The sequence below is a fragment of the Eulemur rufifrons genome, chromosome 17 (assembly GCF_041146395.1).
Source record: "Eulemur rufifrons isolate Redbay chromosome 17, OSU_ERuf_1, whole genome shotgun sequence".
NCBI classification, from domain to species: Eukaryota; Metazoa; Chordata; class Mammalia; order Primates; family Lemuridae; genus Eulemur; species Eulemur rufifrons.
In genome coordinates this window covers 79,554,111-79,571,994 of record NC_090999.1, presented here as the reverse complement: position 1 = coordinate 79,571,994, position 17,884 = coordinate 79,554,111, and the positions used below count along the sequence as shown (strand labels likewise).

Here is a 17,884-nt window from a genome sequence, read left to right as displayed (position 1 = left end):
AAGTCCCTAGCAAAACTTCAGCCAAGGAGCAAATCCAGGATACCCTTGTCTATATTCATCCACATTGCTGAGTGCTTACTGAAGAAAAATCACAAGACTATGCCCAATTTACAAGAGAAACAGAAGCATAGAAAAGTTCCATAATTTACCCAAGGATGCACAAGTAGTAAATGGCAGAGATAGGATGCTAATTCAAAAAATGTCGCTCCAGAACGTATGCTGTAACATCCACCTATAGTATGCCATCTTCTCCACTCTCATATCCCAATGGCACTACAAATTCAACTTGTCTGTAACTGAACCCATCATTCCCCTCACAAAATGTTTCATTTTCCTATGAATGGAATGGCACACTCATCCACTCAACTGCGCACACCAGAAACCTGGGTACCATCCTTGACTCTACCTCTCCTCAGATATCCAAGTTATCACCAATTTACCTCCTAATATTTTCCAAATTGACCTCTTCACTTCTAACATAGATTTTCATTATCTTTCTAGTAAACTAATGAAATCGCATCTTAACTAGGTTCCCATCTCCAGTCTTGCCTTCCTCCAAGTCAATGTCCACACTATTCCAGAGTCATCTTTCAAAACACCCTATAGGGAGAAATCAAGCAAACGTGGCAAAATATTAACAATAGATGGATACAGATAAAGGGCATGACGGCGGTAATATTCTCACCTTCTCTGTAAGTTGAAGTTTTTTTCCCAAAATAAAGTTTAATTTTTTCAAAAAAAAAAAACAAACCTCCTATATTATTCTTTTTCAAACAAATACGGCCCACAAGACCGCTACAAGTTTTAGCCCCTTAATTACTCTGTTGTCATCTTGTTTCTTCCTGCTTACTCTAAAATATAATCATATTTACCTCTTTTCACTTCCTCACACAGATTTTCCTCACACAGATCACCTTCTCTAAAGAAGGCTTCTATCCAGCCCTCCAATCTTTTTTTTGGAGGAGAAATAGTTAACATTTATTGTTCACTCACTATGTGCCAGGGACTGTTCTAAACAATTTACCTATACAAATTAACCTGATTCTCAAACTGATCCTTGGAATTAGGTATTATTATTAACCTTATTTTTCAGGAGGAAACTGGGATCCCCATCTAAGAGAAATTAAATAACTTACCCAAGATTTTCCAGTGGCCTCGAGTTGGGATTCAAATTCATAGCCCCCAAACCCTGATTAGGCATCCCTCTCCTCTGTTCCAAACCTACATCTTACCATACTGCAGTGTAATAATTTCCTTTCCTGTCTGTCTTTTATCTTCATACAGATACTGAGTCTACCTTGTTCACTGCATAATGCCTGACACAGAAACCATTCGGTTATTTGACAAAGTCTACCACATTAGCAATAAAGGTTCCTTCTCCATATAACTAAATTAAAAGAAACATAACTAAAACAAAGGTTTCTGATGTTTATTTTTTAATAGCAAGGAAAGTGTAAAACTCATGTACACAACACAAACAAAATCTTATCCAGAACCCCAAAGTATGTAAAGTTGCTCTGGCAGAACTCTAAGTCTGTACAAAATGACCAAAACAGGCCTGGCACGGTGGCTCACGTCTGTAATCCTAGCACTCTGGGAGGCAGAGGCAGGATGATTACTAGAGCTCAGGAGTTTGAGACCAGTCTGAGCAAGAGTGAGATCCTGTCTCTATTAAAAATAGAAAAATTAGCCAGGCATTGATTGTTGCTTGCGCCTGCAGTCCCAGCTACTCAAGAGGCTGAGGCAGGAAGATTGCTTGAGCCCAGGAATTTGAGGTTGCAGTGAGCTATAATGAGTCCACTGTACCCTACCCGGGGCAACAGAGCAAGACTCTGTCTCAAAAAAAGAAAAAAACCAAAACAAAACAAAACAAAATGACCAAAACAAAAGAGGACTTGGTTGTTTTAGTTATGTTTCCATAACTACATTATAACTACTTAAAACCAAAGTCTTCCATGAATTCTCCACAGAACCTATCACCAAGGCTTTAAGAAAGATGGTCCTCAATATACTCCTGTTCCCCTTTGATTCCTCATTAACTTCTACACATTTAATCAGTCAATGGTTTGATCATTCTTCCTTTGAAATGTCTCCCCCATCAGTGTTCTTTGTAGTTCTGCTACTATGACTCAGGACCTTATTATTCCATATCTCAACTGGTGTAATGGTCTAAACCATGGTTCGACCTACCCTGCCAAATAAATTGAATACCATTTTCAAATGATCAGAGTAATATTCTTTATCCTTGCTCAAAAACTTCTATAGTTAACAGTTACCTAGAACAACCAGCGTTTCATCCATTTTGTACAGAGCCCTAAGGGGTCCGTATTTCATAGGGTTTAAGGAAAGTAACAGGGAGCTAAGCATGTGGGTATTTCAAGTCACCTATCCCTACTCCAACTCTAGTTCTAGTACCCAAACTTGTGGGGACAAATCCATTTGAGCAAACATTTTTATAGTTAAAAACAACGACCTACAGAATAAAAATCAAAGCACCTTGGCTCAAGATTTGAAAATCCACACAATCCCCATCCCCACATACCTTTTCAATCATGTCTCCTATTATGGCCCCATGAGAACCCTCTGCTCAATATACATTATTTCCTGACTTATCCTTTTAGCTTTTCAAATCTCCAATTTTGCTCAATCCCTTTTCTTTACTAAAACATATTTCCTACTTCTACTTAGAAAATCCCATATTCCCTTAAAAATATAGCTTTGCCTAAAATCTATCTTTCCACCCCTTTTCTAAATTCTAAAAACATTTAATATTAGGACCATTAGCAACTCCTCAATTCTTTGCCTTGTGACATAGCTACTTTTATAATATTAAATATTCATGTGACTCTTTTATAACTAATAAACTATGACAAGCTTCTAATAGTTAAATAGGGGAGAAAAGGCTTCTCTGAAAACAAGGACTTCTCTGTATTTGCCACAGAACTAAAAACAAATGCTTTGAACACAGTAAATATTCAACAATCACTTAAGAAATTTCTAAACAAATCAGAAAGACAGTAATCTGATAAAGATCATCTGGTTAAACGGAGCAGCAAAAGTAAAGTAAAAAACAGATCAGTTCTACTAATGGGTTAGCTATTTCAAAAAGAAAATTTAATTCTAATCATCAGTGTGCATTTCAAGGAGTCTTCTGTATAAAAATAAAGACACTATTAAATTGTCTACTATTTATATTTGACACTTTTTAGATATCAAGCACGTTTTATCTAACAGGTTAAAAAAATCTCAAAGACAAGTAAAATTGTGTTAAATATTTTACTAACAAGAATGAAAGACAGTTATTATAGTAATGAAAAGGATATCAGCTTTAGCAAAGTCTCTTATCCCACACTGAGGTAATCCTGATGTGTTCTGCATGTAGAAATCCAAGTAAAACCAATGGGCAAGTTCAATCTGAAAACACACTCGGATTGCATTGTCTCTTTCCTCGCTGGGAATATGCAAAATAAATCGGCTGTCAAAAACAAAACACATACAAAAATTACATTTACAAACTATAACGATTTATTTTAGCCTATTTAATTGCTTCACCCCTGACCCACCAACTTAGAAAAGGGACCAAGAGCAGTCCTGACAAAGGAAGCAATCAAAATTTGGGGGAAATTACTATAAGGAAGATGAGTCTTTAAAAACAAACAAAAAAAAAGGATGAGAGGATGCCACATGAACCTCACTCATAACAGAATTTTTCTGAGTCTATGTACCCTATGTTCACAAGTACAGAGATAAACATAAGAGTTCACTTAGAACAAACTAAAAGTAAGCAACCTTTACTAGGATTTCCTCTCATGCTTGGTAACATTTCTAAGAATACAGGCAAATATATTCACACAAATAAATAAAAAAAAATGTTCGATATTGCTTAATCTCCACATATAAAATTTACCAAGAAATATTGAAAAAGAAAGAAATCAATACTCTGTTCTTCATTAATACAATAGACTTCCAAAGAGCCTGCAATCTCACTTCAAACATTCAAATATATTTTTTTTAAATCCTAAACTGTCTTTTCCAAGTACACTGGGGAAAGGAGGGAATGACATATTTATTTCATATATAACATATACACTATGTGTGTATATACATGATTAAGAAAATGAACCCCTTTTGTGAAACATACAAGTTAAAATTTAAAAACCTAAGTGAATGTGATTTATAATAGTCATTAAGTAGCTACCAATTACTTCTTCCACCGCTAAGCATTTTTGGTAATCCTTTTTTCTAGCAACCATTAGAGACAGATTCAACTAAGTAAAATAAATCCACTGGTTTTTAAGAGTCACTTTTTAAAATTAAAAATTGTATCACCCTGTTTAATCACATTATTCACTAGCTATGAGGCTAAGTAATTCTTGACTATTTCCAAGTTTCAAATCAAATCTCAAAAAAATACTTATACATTATAATAGTCATGTAACATTCCAACAGAGAATAAGTAAATGACAGGACAATATACACATAATAATCTACATTTCAATATAGAAAAATTATAGGGAGCCAGGTATGGTGGCTCACTCCTGTAATCCCAACACTTTGGGGGGCTGAGGCAGGAGGATCGCCTGGGGTCACGAGTTTGAGATCAGCCTGGGCAACAGAGTAAGATCCTGTCTCTAAAAAAAAAAAGAAGAAATAAAATAAAGAAAAATTACGGGGGAAAGGAGCTTAAACTACACACACACTAAAAACAAAAGGTATAACATGCAACCCTGGCCGGGCGCGGTGGCTCACGCCTGTAATCCTAGCACTCTGGGAGGCCGAGGTGGGCGGATCATTTGAGCTCAGGAGTTCGAGACCAGCCTGAGCAAGAGCAAGACCCCATCTCTACTAAAAAAATAGAAAGAAATGATATGGACAGCTAAAAATATATATAGAAAAAATTAGCCGGGCATGGTGGCGCATGCCTGTAGTCCCAGCTACTCGGGAGGCTGAGACAGGAGGATCGCTTGAGCTCAGGAGTTTGAGGTTGCTGTGAGCTAGGCTGACGCCACGGCACTCACTCTAGCCTGGGCAACAGAGTGAGACTCTGTCTCAAAAAAAAAAAAAAAAAAAAAAAACATGCAACCCTGATGGTATTATATAAGATATGAAACCTAAACTCTTCCATGTCATTCAGGATCTGGTCCCTGACAACCTGTACAACCTCTTTTATCACTCTAAGGTCCTATATACCCAGAGATGCCTAATTCTTGGAAATAAATTGTCATCCACATACTATATCTACCCTCCCCTTCTCTTGTTCCTCTAGCAAACTCCTAATTCATCCTTCAAGACTTACAGATACTACCTCTTGTATGTAGGCACACCAGACTCCTCTGAACAGACTTATATACTCTTTGACTCCCACTCCATTACAGCAATTATCTGATTTTTACTATTATTGTCCACAAACCCTTCCAAATAAGTTCACTGAGATAACATACTGTATCCTTGCATATTTTTATTCCCATAGTCTAACAAATTGTCTAACACATATTGACAGTCATAATTTATCTTTTTTTTTTTTTTTTTTTTTTGAGACAGAGTCTCACTCTGTTGCCCAGGCTAGAGTGAGTGCCGTGGCGTCAGCCTAGCTCACAGCAACCTCAAACTCCTGAGCTCAAGCGATCCTCCTGTCTCAGCCTCCTGAGTAGCTGGGACTACAGGCATGCGCCACCATGCCCGGCTAATTTTTTTCTATATATATTTTTAGCTGTCCATATAATTTCTTTCTATTTTTAGTAGAGATGGGGTCTCGCTCTTGCTCAGGCTGGTCTCGAACTCCTGAGCTCAAACGATCCGCCCACCTCGGCTTCCCAGAGTGCTAGGATTACAGGCGTGAGCCACCGCGCCCGGCCAATTTATCTTTTAAATGCTTACACGGGGTCGTCTTCTGGGTAAGATAGAGTAAGCACACCCTACTCTGTTCCTCCCACAAAATACAGCTATAAAACCCAGACAGAATGCATGAAGCAGGTATCTGAGAACTCTGAAAAGTAAATAGCAGCAGGAAGATTAGAGAAAACCAGTATTTAGAGTGGATTTGCCACTCGGCCTGGACTGGGGGTTCGAAGCGGGCATCAGCAGGGACAGAGAGCTCCAGAAGCCCTCTAGTTCTGTTTTAAGGATCAAGAGAGGAGTCTAATCAGATCTTCTAATGCTTGGGAGACGATGGGGGAAATTTCCCTTTTCTTTTCTTCATTCTGTCACACCTCAGCCCCCAAGCAATCCCATCGTGGTAAAGGAGGTGGTAGCAATGGGGACCCACAGAGCCTAAAACTCTGGAGAACAGAAACGTTCCTCTTCAAGCTCAAGAGCTGTGTAGTCCCAGAAGAGTTAAGGCCAATTTCCATTGCTTTTTTTTTTTCTGTCTGTCCTCCAGCTGCTTGGTCCCAGACATAGGCACAGTCACATGAAGTGTGTGATAGAGTGGTTTTCTTGCCATAGGACCAAAGAGGAGAGCTCTGGGAACCAAGAAGTACCAGGGAGACAGCAGAGAATACAGCTCAGGAAAAAGGCCCCATAAAATCATTTGTGAACTCTGGGGCTCAACCCTGAGCTGCACATCATAAGACTATAAACAGCATTTTATAGTCTTTGAGAACTGAACTACAGTATAGACCACTGCCCAAGTGCCAGACTGGCCACTGGATAGTGCACACAGGACAAAAAGCACTGCAAAAACTAGTCCTCTTTCATCTGGTTTTATTTAACTAAGCTCCATGTCTCAAAAAAAAAAAACAAAAAACAAAACGGTATCCTATTTATTTTCTCAGTTTCAGGCATTTTCTATAGACTTCCACTATGGAAGATGAGGAATTAGCTCTACTCCCACTTCCATTCCACATACTCTTCTCATCTTTCCATTCCCCAACAAAATGATGTCATAGTTTTGGTTAGTTTCTCAACTCATTTTCAAGCAAATAATTTCATATTAAGAGGGGCTGTCCTGAGCATTGTAGGATGTTCAGCATCATCCCCAGCCTCTACCTGTTAGATGTCAACAGCACTACCTGCCAAGTCGTGACAACCAAAAAATATCTCCAGATATTGACAAATGTTCCCTGAGGGGAAGCAAAATTACTCCCAGCTGATAATTACTGGGTTAGATGAACATGAGCATTCAACCTTTACATTATTATGACTCCATAAATGCAATTCACAACTAAGGCATGTGGTAAACTGATTATTTTTCATTTCCTGCACAATCCTTTGTTTTCCCCACAATTAATACTTGTCATCACTGCCTTTGCTTCATTTTCTCTATACTTGTCACTAATTCAACCTTCCACTAGTTTCCTAAATTTTCTCAAGATGTTAATTCTGTCAACTAATAAATAAAACCAATACTACAGAGTGCCAAATAAAAGAAAAGGTGTTTTCATCAGAAATGAATTGTAATTTCATCGGAAATGATCTTAGGAATTGTAATTAAGGAGACACAAATTTAACAAGCAGCTAAATCGTGTTCCATCCAGGCAAGGTTAGGCAGGGGCTTATTACGGCTACCATAAGTTTACACATCTGGAAGGTTTTTAGCATAGTCCATGATTGATGATGGCTGTCACCAGCCGATGGTTATCAGCTTAGGCTGTCTCTAGTACATGATCAATATAGTTTGGTATAGCTGTCTCTCCAAGAGGTTGGTGATCAGGACCAGTGTAAACAGTTCAAATCAAATGCAGCTGGTTTTATGCTTTGGCCCAGTTCAGCAGACAAAATTCCATGTGGATGTGGATGTGACTGGGGTCCAACTCCTCATGCCTTTCTGGCTCATTTTTAGATACCTCTGATGTAAACCATCTCCATTTGGGATTTTCTTTTCACAATTCAGATGCATCAGTTTCATCTTGAAAATGTGTTTTAGTCTTCTAATCTCTTCCAATCTGGATCAGTTGTCCTCTACATCTGGTACATATCCGTCATCCTATGCTGTCCTTTCCACTAGCATCCTATGGTTCCCTATACCTTTATCCTACATAAGAGTTCATGTTGCTTGTATCTGTCTTTCTCCTAACTCACTTCCTTGTTTTCATGAAGTACATCCTCACATACCTTCTGGAGAAAGGATGCAGGGGAGGTAAATAATGAGACAATGTACATATGGTATCTTTATTCTCACACTTGATAATCTGAGTAAAATATTCTTGGGATCATTTTCTTTTAGAATGTTGAATACAGTGCTCTCTCATTCCAGCTTCCAATTTTGATACTGAGAAGACTGAAGTCATTCAGACTCTTAATCTTTTGTACATGACTTTTTTTCCAGTCTGGATGCTTCTAAGATCTTCCTTCTGTCCCCAGTGTTATGAAATTTTCCAGTGTCTATTTTTTATCCACTGCACCGCCATTCAGTAGACCATATCTATTTGGAGACTCACATACTTCAATGCTGAAAGACCTCGTAGACCAATCCTCTTAAAATTTTTAACTCTTCTACATTTCCTACCTCTGATTTTTCCCTCTCTACTTTCTGGGAAACTTCCTTAACTGTATTTTGCAAGACACTTATTAAGGTTTTTGTTTCTGCTCTCCAGTTTTAATTTCCAAAAGCTCTTTTTAGTTATTTAAAGTATGCTTTTATAGAGTATCTTGTTCTCATTTCATAGGGTAAAAATCTACCTCTAAGAAGATGACATAGTTTTGTTTTTAAGTTTTCTTCTACCTACATAGTCTGATTCTTCCCAGTAGCTTTGGTTAGTTTTAAGCTCTGCCTTTCATGTTAAGAAGCCTATTTCAGATGTCATATTTAAGTGCGACAGACCACAAAGCTATTTGGGAGGGCTATCAAACTATGAGGCATAATTTAAAGTGATCAAAGCTGAGCCATTTAACTGGGGGAATCTCCAATGTCAGTATCTTTAAGTCTTTCTTTCTTGGGCCAGTCAGATTACCTAGAAAAGAATCTTCCAATCTCCTATCTGGATGGTAAAGCCAAGACTGTCAGATTCTGGGAACTGAGCAGGGGAAGACGACTGTGAGTTTTCAGCATATAGAATATATAAATTCACTTCTCTCATTTTTTATTATTCTCTCATTCTGGAGTAGATTGACACTACCATAGAAGTTTCTCATTCATGTCTTTAAGGTCTGCTAAGTCACTGTGATATTGTGAAATATATATTTGGTCTTTGCCCTCATTTCCTGGCGTACAACTCCTTAAACCCCAGGGATCACTAAAGTATCTTTGTATGCCAATAAGTTGACTGTTGGCTGAAGACTTCAGGATGGCCTCAGGATGGGGGGCTGGTTGCTATGGGAACCAACCAGGGATTAGAACTTTCCAGTCCCAGCCCCGAATCTCCTGGGAGGGAGAGGGATTAAAGGTAGAGTGGATCAGCAATAGTCAAAGATGTAATAAGTCATGCCTAAGTAATGAAGCCTCCATAAAAACCCAAAGGGCAGGGTTGGGGTAGGGGCAGACTTGGATAGCTGAACAGGTAGAGGTTCCTAGAGGATAATACACAACCTGACCCTATACATCTCTTCATCTGTATCCTCTATAATATCCTTTATAATAAACTAGTAAAAGCAAGTGTTTCCTGAGTTCTATGAGCCACTCCAGCAGCTTTAATCAAACCCAAGGACAAGGTCTGGGAAACTTGAAATTGGTAGATCAGAAATTCCAGACTTTTGACTGGCTTGTGCCTGAAATAGGGAGAAGTCTCCTTAGACTGAGTTCTCAAACTGTGGGATCTGATGCTACCTCCGGGTAGATACTGTCAGAATTAAATTGGAAGACACCCAACTGGTTGGTGTCCACTGCAGAATTCACTGTTTGCTTGGTGTGTGGGGAAAATAACCCCCATATTTGGTCACAGAAGTGTTCTGTGTTATGAGAGTATAGTAGGAGAAATAGTTTGGGTTTTTTCCCCTATAACCTCACAGTCACATACCACTTTTCCTCATGCTTTATAATTTCCAAATTTTGTTGCTTATCTCTTCACCCATTCTTCCCTTCCTTGTGGGATTATTCACATAAAATTTTTATTTAAAAAATTTTCTTGGTAGATGTTTGTATCCAATCTACTATCTTTAACTAGAAACTCTCATTTCAACAAATTTCTAGAGGAAACCAGCCACAACCTACAATGTGATAAGAAAATGCCCAGGACAACGAAAAAGTCAATCTCATCCCATCCCAACCCAGAAAGCCCCAAGTAAAGAAAGGTAAGCCAGAGGATGGGAATAAGAAATAAGGCTAAAAACAAGGCAAATAGCAAGGTCTGTTTATGTAATAGAAGAATGCTGTCTTCTCTTTTACTCCTTTGACAGTAATAAAGGAGTTTCTCTTATAAGAGTGGGGAAAGGGGGAACACCACCTGAGGCTCTTCCGTGACTTTAGTAGGCAAGTCTGCATACTAGCACCCCAGAGGAAAGTTCCCATACACTGATTTATTTATCTATTTATTTATGTTTGTTTTTTTAAGAGAGACAGGTTCTTATTATGTTGCCTCAAAATCCTGGGCTCAGACAATCCTTCCAGCTCAGCCTCCCAAGCAGCTGATTTTTGAAAAGCCCCCAAGTATAAGAGCCAGCCTCCTATCTACTCACATAAAGGAGAAGCCTATTCATAAATAAGCCGCAGCTGGGGCACAGTGGCTAGGTGACAGAGCAAGATCCTGTTTCAAAAAAAAAAAAAAAAACGAAAAAAAGCCTCCTACTATCTGATCTTAAAAATGAGAAGGCAACCAAAATCACCCCACATCTAAGGAAAATCTGGAACATAACAAAGAAAACACTAAATAAACTAAAAATTGACCCTGAAGAGAACATAATTCAGGAACCAAAAGGAAGAAAACAGGGGTGAGGGTTGAAAGGTGGAACTAATTATCATTCTCAAAGAGATTTAAGAGAAACTAGTCCTTTTTCAGAGGCACTGTTTTGTTTTTTAATGCACACTGAAAAAGAGCCCTTAGAAAATAAAACTATCATTACTGTAATAAATTCAACAAAAGCTGTGGAAAATAAATGTTAACGATTATCTCCTAAAACCTTGCTACTCAAAGTGTGGACCCTGGACCACACCTGGGAAGGTAAGTGTAAAAAGAGACATAGACATTTTAAGTCACATAAATTTTAAGTCATATAAGTTTATCTCAGAAAGTCATTTATGACTCCCTCAAAACAAATTACCTTAAAATGTGCGCCATCAAAACAAGAATGAAAACCAAGAAAGAATAAAACATGAGATCCAAGAAAGAAAAAGTACAAACTAGGTAAGCTGGGAAAGTGAATCTGGGTAGGCCAGTTGTTCGGCAAGTCTAGCGAATAACCAGTCTACACTGGACTAGGAGGATGGAGGTCTCCAAGAAGGCAGTCTAATGGGAAAAAAGAATTCTATAGAACAGACAATATGACTGAGGATAAAAAATAAAGAAGCTGAAGAGAAAAAAAAAGGCAGCTAGAAAATTTGGGCAGGTTGAGGGGAGGGGTACATGTACAAAAGGATCATAGTCCAAATGTGAAGCAAAAAATACCAAAGTTAAAATAAAAAGCCAATTCAAAAAAAAAAAAAAAAAAAGATTTCAAGAATAGCTGGGAATAGTGACAAAAGCATATGCTTCTTTCCCCAAAGAAAAAACTAAAAGGTAGCAGTGTTTTGACCAATTTGTAGAATGCAAGAAAGGAAAATTCATTCAGACATTCTTCAAGACATTTACAAAAGGATGATGACTATGACCATGTGGAAAAGAAACAAAATCCTAACCAGTGTAGACTTGCCTCTACTGTGGAAAATAGCCACCTAGTTATACTGTATAACAAATGGTATTATTATTGTTCTGCTTTTACAATCAACAAATATTAAAAAGCATAACAGATTTCATAAGGTTATAAAATGGAATGTAAATATTATCAATCTTAATTTTTTTTTAAAGTTCATCTGGATAGAAGCTGAAGGAATGGGTAAGAAAGAAATGGAAGATGGGGCACTAATTACCTCACCTTATCAAACAGAGACTCAAGAAATACTGTCTACAAATTCATAAAAAGAGAAATATAACTTTAAGTACATTAAAGTTATAAAGGTAAACAATGGAATGATTTAAAATAATGATATAAATATAATGGAAGTAGGATGAAGGGAAAAAGTGGGTATGGTACACTAAACCCTCACCTAATACCTACCAAAGGTAAACTGTATTCCCAATTTAATACCTAAAGGTGATAAAATAAGAAATTAGTACAAGTTTATTTAAAAATATTGAAGTAACCACCAGAAGACCACCACAAAACAAGTAAAAGTCAATGCCTCTGGAAAGCAGAACAGGAACAGAAAGGGGAGGGCAAGAAACTGTTGCTTTTCATTTATCAATCTGTCTGTACTCTGATTTTTTAAAACCATACACATGGTATCTTTTTAATAGTTAAAAGTGGACTTCTTTAAGTTTATTTAAAAAAAGGAAATTTGATACATGAAAATTAAACATATTTAATGCTTTCAAATCTGTGAATGCTTCTGATCTGTTCTAAAGACTTAATAATGCATGTGCATATATGTATATATTAATAGTAATCGCTGAAATGAAATGCTTTGCACAACAATTTGTTACGGGAAAAACTTCATCACACAAAATGTTATCTTTTTAATGTTCCTACAGACAGAACATTAGCACAAGGATTACAATTAGTACAGAAATGTTTCAGTAGACTCCAACACTAAAAGGGCTAGCTGAAGATGAGCACAAATTATTTTATTAACATATGCTATCACCCAAATGGCAGCAATGTTAACTGCCAGAAAATATGTTTCTCCTTTTAACACTAGCATGGCCTTATTATCTAATTCTTAAAAGAGACTTTTAAAAAAATTCCAACCATTTCTTTGAATGAGAAACAACTTACCAAACTGCAGTTTTCAGTTTTTACTTTAAAAACATGCTTTTCAATTCTTTAATAAGCTAGTATAAATAGCATTAAAAAACTCTGTATTGGATTTTTTTTTAATCTGGCCCTTCCTCACTTAGTATGTATTAGATTTTTTTCCCTTTTCTTTCTTTCTTTTTTTTTTTTTTTTTTTTTGAGACAGGGTCTCATTCTGTTGCCCAGATAGAATGTACTGGAGTGATCACAGCTCACTGCAACCCCACACTCCTGGGCTCAAGCGATCCTCCTGCCTCAGCCTCCCAAGTAGCTGTGACTACAGATGCATGCCACTGAGCCTCACTAATTTTTTGTAGAGACAGGGTCTTGTTCTTACTCAGGCTGGTCTTGAACTCCTGACCCCAATCGTTCCCCCCACTTTGCCCTCCCAGAGTGCTAGGATTACAACAGGCATGAGCCTTGGGTTGTTAGTGTCTAAAATCACGGCATACCAAAGGCAAACATCGCCATAAAATGCTGATTTACTTTTGTTATACATACATTTTAAAACCATAAAACAATTTTTGTGCACTAGAACATTTTAAGACAAGAATTTTCCCTTCCTCTCCTCTAATTCCACTCCACTCAGAAAGTAACCAGTGTTATCAGTTTGGTGTATATACTTTCTGACTTTTTCTATGTCTGCACCCACACACAACCCATTTAAAAATTTGTTTTAACAAAAGGCATCAAGTGACTAAATAAGTATTACACTCAGGATATTGTACATATCTTTTCAACACACAAATATTTTCCCTCAGTTTACTGTTTGGTAATTGCTTTAAAATTTCTAATTGCTGCCCAGTATTCCAGTAAATGAAATGTAGCATATTAAGGCATATGAGAAACAACATTCCACATCTTAGGTTACAGTCTAATGGCTACAAAGTCTCATTTTGAAAATTCAAGTCTCCTGCTCTAATTTTTCACAGGAAATCAACTTCAAGTTTTGCATGTCTCCAAAATGTATTAATATATGGCAATGACTGAAGTAGGCAAGATTAGCAGAAATATGTAATTTATCAAAAAAAACCCCAAAATTCTCCTACATATACTAACAACAAGCAATAGAAAGGGGGGGATGACGAAAGGAGCAAAAACAAAAGTCTGAATTCATAAATCAAGAGGTACAGGAGAGCAAAGAAGTCCAGGAAAATTAACCTCTTTCAATTTAAGATTTATTTTTATAGAAATTAAACTCTAAGTGGCCGGGCGCGGTGGCTCACGCCTGTAATCCTAGCACTCTGGGAGGCCGAGGCGGGTGGATCGCTCAAGGTCAGGAGTTCGAGACCAGCCTGAGCAAGAGCGAGACCCCGTCTCTACTAAAAATAGAAAGAAATTATATGGACAACTAAAAACATATATATAGAAAAAATTAGCCGGGCATAGTGGCGCATGCCTGTAGTCCCAGCTACTCGGGAGGCTGAGGCAGTAGGATTGCTTAAGCCCAGGAGTCTGAGGTTGCGAGGTTGCTGTGAGCTAAGCTGACGCCACGGCACTCACTCTAGCCTGGGCAACAAAGTGAGACTCTGTCTCAAAAAAAAAAAAAGAAAAGAAAAGAAATTAAACTCTAAGCCTAAAATAATTTTGTAAATCCTCAAAAGTTTGAATTACTAACATTAAAAATCTTTAGTCAACAGATATTATGAATATTAACTTTAAAATGGCATTACTTTTAAAACCTGAAGTTTTAAGAAATGGCTATTTGGTTTCATTATTCTAGCTAGCCCTAATTTTTAAATATACCACATCCTTGTTTAGATAGCCAAACAAGGTAATTGCAAAAAAAAAAATTTAAGGGGGAAAAAAAAGTTACTCTATTACAAAAGTTTTATATAATAACTTAAATAAATTCACTGGAAAACCAAGTATCTACACTTAACACTTAACAGATGTTTAGCATATTGTTTACAAAACACAACACAATTATTTTGGGAATAAACAGGTTCCACACATAAAATCATAATGGCCGATAGCATTTCTTTAAAGACATAATCCTAGATAATATACAAATTAATCCCAATACTAGAAGACTAGGTCGGATGCCTGTAAAATGTGTAAGATAACCTCATCTTTTTCCAAATCAACTCTTACCCTTATTAGCCCATACACAATTATTGCTCACCTTTCCAAATACTCATCTTCAATTTTTTTCTAACCTGTAAAATGCACATCTATAAAATCTTGGAAACATGAAGAAAATAAAGATCACAATCCCATAACCTCACTTTTGGTTCATGTTCTTTTAGTCATTTATCCACATAGACACATATATATTAACTTGTTTCTTCCTACCAACTTTGGGACTATAAAAAATAAGTACCTTTTCAAAACCAGCCTGAACAAGAGCAAGACCCCCGTTTCTACTAAAAATAGAAAAAATTAGCCACGTGTAGTGGTGCACACCTGTAGTCCCTGCTACTGCAGCAGAATAGCTTGAGCCCAGGAATTTGAGGTTGCAGTGAGCTATCATGAGACCACTGCACTCTAGCCAGGGAAACAGAGACCCTGTCTCTAAAAAAACAAAGAAAGTAAGTGCCTCTTAACTATTAAGTGGTTCATTTGAATCTATCATATTTCAAAAATTACAATTCTACCATCACCAAAGAAGTACAATGACATTAATCCTTACTCTTACAAAATCTATTTACTTCTCTATACGTACTTTTCTTTTGTGAGGTTTAAAATGGTAGTTTCATTACATCCTCCTGGGGTAGGAAGAAAAGCACAAGCACTGTAAAGAAAACGGCCTGGGGATAATGTCTTGATTTTGTGAATTAGATGAACGTGACCTTGTGTAAATTACAAAGTGTCTGAATATGTTTGCTCAGATGAAAATGGAAACAGTGTAACTGCACCTACCAAATAGGGCTGTTTCGAGAATTAAATAAAAAGATGTAGGTAAATGGAGACCCCACTGCCTGGCACACACTAAAAAATACACAAAAATTAGTTTTTTCCTTTCCATTAAAAAAATAGCGTGAACGCAACACAACTACTAAAAGCATGACTTTTAAACATAAACACAGCAATTTTAAGTGAAAAGGTGTTATTTGTCAGAGCTTTTACTCACTTGTAATCTAAATTATTTCAGGGCCCACATACGCTTGGCGACAACACAAGGTATCGCTGCACCACAAATTTCACCGCCGGAAAATAAATATTTTAAGTACATTTAACATGTGTTTAGCTATCTGAAATCAGAGCCAACAGGAGGGAAGAATACACAACATTTCCCTTGTGAAAGTATACCACGAGTTAAAACCCCGCGGTTGAGAATTTCCTTTAAAGCAGGAGATGAAAAGAAAAGTAGCTCTAAGAAAGAAAGAAAAGAAAAGCAACTCCAGACTTCCCCCCGCCCCAAAGATAAAGTTCAGGAATGAAAATAAAGAGTAATTAATTCTTTACAGGAATTTACAGAGAATGCCACAAACACGTAAGAATACTCAGGGGATAGGGTAAGTTTGAAAACTGCTTCTTGCGTAGGTCCGGGCACCTGGGATTCCACGACTTAAATTAATACACTAGGGTCTTCCTTCAAAATCGGGGATGAGACGGAGGGAGGCGAGGGCAAACGGTGTGTGAAAGTCACGGGAGCAGGAAAAACAATGGGAGGGGGTGGCGGCGGCAAAAGGCAGAAGACCCAGGCTCTGGCGAAGCGGCTTCGCCCGTGGGAAAACAAAATAGTTGGAGAACTAAAAAAATGAGGAAATTCCGGGCGCTCCGCGGGGAAGACTTGGGGGCCGTGAAAAACAGGGAGGCTGACGAGGAAAAACAGGGTAGGTGGAGTCGGAGACAAGGGTCGACGGTGGGAAGCAAGGACTCGGATGTGTGCGGGGGAGGAGATCCGGAGGCCTAGTGGGGGTCGGCGAATCTGAGAGATACCAGGAGGTGGCGAAAGGGGGTCGGGGCCGCGCAGTACCTGCAGAGATCGTCCAGGACGCTGCCGGGAATCTCCACCCGTTTGGTCTCCATGATGAGAACCCACAGCAGGAGCAGTGCATCCCGGCTCCGCGTGGCCGGGGACCGAGGGCACAGCACGGAGACTCCGGCTCGCCGGAGAGCGCGCAGCGGAGGCGGCAGCGACAGTGACTCTAACCAAGAGCAGCAGGGGAAGGGGCGGGACCCGCTCACTTCCGTCCTGCTCTCTCAGCCCCGGACCCCGCGACTGGGCCAAGGCGTGGGGCGGAGCCCCGGTAGTCACGCCCCTGCTCTACTTGAAAGACCCAATGGGAAGCTGAAGAATTGGGAGTCTGCGCTCGCTAAGCCAATGAGACGTCTGTTTATTGGTCCGCCGTCTCCAATCCGTCTTCAAGCTACTCAGTTAACCAACTTCCCGCCGCCGCGATTGAGCCCTGGTGTGGACACACGCATGCGTATCATGTCTCCTTTGCGCTCCTAGGTTTGGAGGTCTCAGGTCTTCCCTATTGACCCCGAGACCAACATCCAGGACTTTGGCGTGGTCTGAACGACCGCTGGGTGACCGAGTAGGCACAGGTCCTCCACGGGGCAGACCCTGAGGACCCAAGCGTATATTCATGATTCCTGTCCCCAAATATCGTACACTCCTCGCTGCCCCCACCACTTCTAGGCCCCCGGCTGTGCCTTTCACTACAAATCCCTGAAGAGGGTATCCATTTTCCAAGTGGCTCACCTCTGTCCCTCTTCAGGCACTTAATTGCAAATATGAAGACAAGGACTTTATACCTCTAGCTGGCACCTATGAAGTCGCAAAATATTAATTGAACCTGAACTCGTGATCTGCATTCCACGCCCAACAGATACCAACTCCCACGTGCTGGTCCTCATTCATTACTCATCTTGCTTAATGGAGTCTAATCCATTCAGGATCCTTGGAGAAAGTGGATTCATCTATTCTGCGTCCTCTTACATCATACCCAGAAGCAAGCGTGCACACACCCCTCCTCAGTCACGAGTTTAGTCTGTTCTACCATTTAATAATCTGTCTTTTTTCTTAATTTCTGTCTAAATGCCACTGTCTTTATTTCAGGTCTGCATTATT

The 17,884-nt window shown here is 38.7% G+C and overlaps 1 protein-coding gene across 1 annotated transcript in view; it reads right to left on the bottom strand.

The window, feature by feature from the left end:
- Positions 1-16,974, bottom strand: part of DCP2 (decapping mRNA 2) — a 38,946-nt gene extending 21,972 nt beyond the window's left edge. The window contains exons 1-2 of the mRNA XM_069492117.1: positions 16,784-16,974; positions 3,324-3,475 (exon numbers count right to left, since the gene is read on the bottom strand). Coding sequence (XP_069348218.1) covers positions 3,324-3,475; positions 16,784-16,836 — 205 coding nt within the window. The 5' untranslated portion in view covers positions 16,837-16,974. The remainder of the gene's footprint in view (positions 1-3,323; positions 3,476-16,783) is intronic.
- Between the last annotated feature and the right edge of the window lie 910 nt (positions 16,975-17,884).